Source organism: Arachis ipaensis, chromosome B01 (assembly GCF_000816755.2).
Source record: "Arachis ipaensis cultivar K30076 chromosome B01, Araip1.1, whole genome shotgun sequence".
NCBI classification, from domain to species: domain Eukaryota; kingdom Viridiplantae; phylum Streptophyta; class Magnoliopsida; order Fabales; family Fabaceae; genus Arachis; species Arachis ipaensis.
Window position 1 is genome coordinate 135,041,650 of NC_029785.2, and position 2,978 is coordinate 135,044,627.

Sequence of the window (2,978 nt, forward strand, 5' to 3'; positions counted from 1 at the left end):
TCATACCGACCTCGGAGTATCGAGATTGGTACGTGTGCTCATTCGGACATATGCTGAGATTGTCGGCGTATGTTCCTCATCCACCTGCACCTCAGCCACCTGCACCTCAGGTCCCACCTGCACATCAGGTCCCACCTCAGCATGCAGTGTTTGAGTCGGTTCCTTATTATGTACCATAGCCATAGGACCAGAGTGCGTCCAGCCACCACTCTCATCACTCTCAGCACAGCCACCATTCCCAGCACTCTCAGCACAGGCACCAGGGCCAGTCCAGCCAGGTGTGTCAGCCGATACTGACGATTCCAGTCGGTCATGATTGGTTTGACTTCTTCGTCGGCGGTCACGGAGATCAGCAACTACAGAATTGGGCCAATGCTAGTTTGAGTGGTTGGTCAGATTTTAGTGCTATGCATTCACCGTTAGCCTCAGCTGATCCACGTGGGCCATCAGTCGGTATGAGCCATGGTTTGCGACGTCCTACTTATGGCCACACGTTAGAGGGTGCATAATGCGATAGTGGATTCCTCCGGCAGACATACACACTTGTTGACGAGTACAACAGCGACCAGAAGTGTACCTTTGTACTTTCTATATAGGTGTGTTCCGTCAACCTGAACTAGGGGCTTGCAATGCCTAAATGCCCTAACGCATGAATTGAAACTCCAAAATATGCGATGAAGTATTTTTACCCCTTGCGCCTCTTCATTCCCATTATACAGTGGGCGTGTTTTTATCTGGACAACTGACCCAGGCATCTTCTGAACCATAATCGAGAGCCACCACGGCAAGGCTTGGAAACTCCTCCCAATCACCGAAAACTTTCACTATGGACTTCTGCTTTGCCAACCAAGCCTTTCGGTAACTGATGGTATAGTTGAATCTTGACTGGACTTCGGCTATTATAGATTTCACCTTGATGGACGGGTCAGCCTCGACCAATGGCCTTATAGCCTCAGCAACTGTATCCGAGTCCAACTTGGAATGATCCTGTAAAATCACTCCCATTGTGCACGTGTGCCTACCATTGTATCTGCGTATCTTCCAACAACCTTTTTTCCGTATCAAGCTGGCTCGGATAAGCCAGTCGCACCCACGCCCATACATCTTGCATTTTTCATAGAACGTCTGTGGCTCAAACTCATACACGTCGTAGTCAACTCCTCTAGCGATAGTGTAACTTCTAATTGCTGCAACAACCGACTTTCTAGAACTGTATTCCATTCCAATCCGGAACTCTTCGTCCTCGGGATCAACAATGCCTACAGAAAGTGCCCATCATCGTTTATTAATCAATCCAAAGTATAGATTAAAGAAAACATATTATTCGGTCATCACGTACCTATGTTTGAATATTCCGGAAACTCCAGTGCATGCATGGCATCGAGATCCAACTCACGCATAAAAGGTGGCACGTTCATCGGTTGACTGATCGAGGGGTGAACCACTACATTATCCGCTGCTGTCTCAACTCCCACATCACCATCCTCGTCTTCGTCGCCGGCTTCATAAGTGGCTTCGAAGTCCTCTTCGCTGTCACTATTCATTCCCTCGTACACTGCAGCTCTATCATCCTCCACCTCTAAATCATTTTGAATCCCTTCCGCCTCTACGATTTCAAACTCAACATACAGCTCAATCTGTGGCTGTCGCATCTGAGTCTGCCGGTGAATTTGAAACATATTATGCATAGTCACTTCGTCAGTGATTGGCATGGTATCAAACTGTATTAGACCACCAAAAACTACAACCGGATTTCGGTACAGAATTCTGCTCACTCTCATTAACGTACCGTTCTCCATGCTTTGACAGAGACAGTTCTGAAGTTCCATAAACATCATGGTGCATGGAACCACAAATGAAAACTGATTCTGGCACACAAACCTCACTCCCTCATGAGTATTACGTATTATCTCACCGTCGCGATAGACTACCAAGTTTGCGGTACCCTCCATTACACCAGAAACACACTCAAAGAACACTCACACACTTCCTCAGATTGAAAATGGACCCGAGCATTGCCTTATATAAAGAGTAGCATTCACCACGCCCCCACGTTTTGATTGCCTCAAGCCAATCACGTCCTGCCACGTGTCAGCACGCCCCCACGTGCCACGTCATCATGCCCCCACGTGATGCCCCGGTGTACCAATCAAGCTCCGCCACGTCATCATCACACCCCCACATGCTACATCAGCACGCCCCCCGTGATGCTTATGTGGCCCATTCAGGCTCTGCCACGTCATCATCACGCCCCCACGTGATGCCTACGTGGACCATTCAAGCTCTGCCACGTCATCATCACGCCCCCACGTGCTAGGTCAGCACGCCCCCATGTGATGCCACTGTGTCTCACTCAAGCTGCGCCACATCATCTCGCCTCCCACTTGTGGCAGTCAACACGCCCCTGCGTGTTGACCATGCATCTACCATTGGGTAAAACACAATATTCTCCTATTTCTGGCAAAAACACCACTTTCCTTTTCATATTAAAATTCTTGAGCCCTTAATCTGCTGTACCTATTTTTGGTTGCTAAGACAAGAGCCTTAAAAGAATGCCACTCAACCAAAGTTTAACCTCAACAAGAGAATCCACCTCTATAATAAGGTTAACAAAGTTGAGACTCAAGGCTAAGTCAATGCCCATCAAGATATCCCAGAGTTCCGCCAAAGCAATAAATTCGTAAACCAAGTTCGCACTAAAGCAAGTAAGAAAATTCTCATTGCTATCTCTTTTTTTCTGTTCCCACGCTATTTTCTATTTCCGACAAATTAAAGACTAATTTGTTACTATACTGAGCTCTATTTAACACTTTATTTGGATTAGAAGAATATAGAAAAAATGTGAAAAAAAAATGGACGTAAATGTGAGTTTTTTATTATTTGGATGAAAAAAGAAAATAGAGTAAAAAAAAAATGTGAGACCCCTCATAATATTTTCTTCTCAAACATGAGATGAAAATGAAGAAAAAATGTATAAA

The 2,978-nt window shown here is 45.9% G+C and overlaps 1 protein-coding gene across 1 annotated transcript; it reads right to left on the minus strand.

The window, feature by feature from the left end:
* LOC107615494 lies at positions 1 to 1,952 on the minus strand. The gene is made up of 3 exons (XM_016317555.1): positions 1,340 to 1,952; positions 748 to 1,259; positions 1 to 375 (listed from the first exon to the last, which is right to left on the minus strand). Exons 1-3 carry the CDS (start codon positions 1,950 to 1,952, stop codon positions 1 to 3), a joined length of 1,500 nt encoding a protein of 499 aa, XP_016173041.1.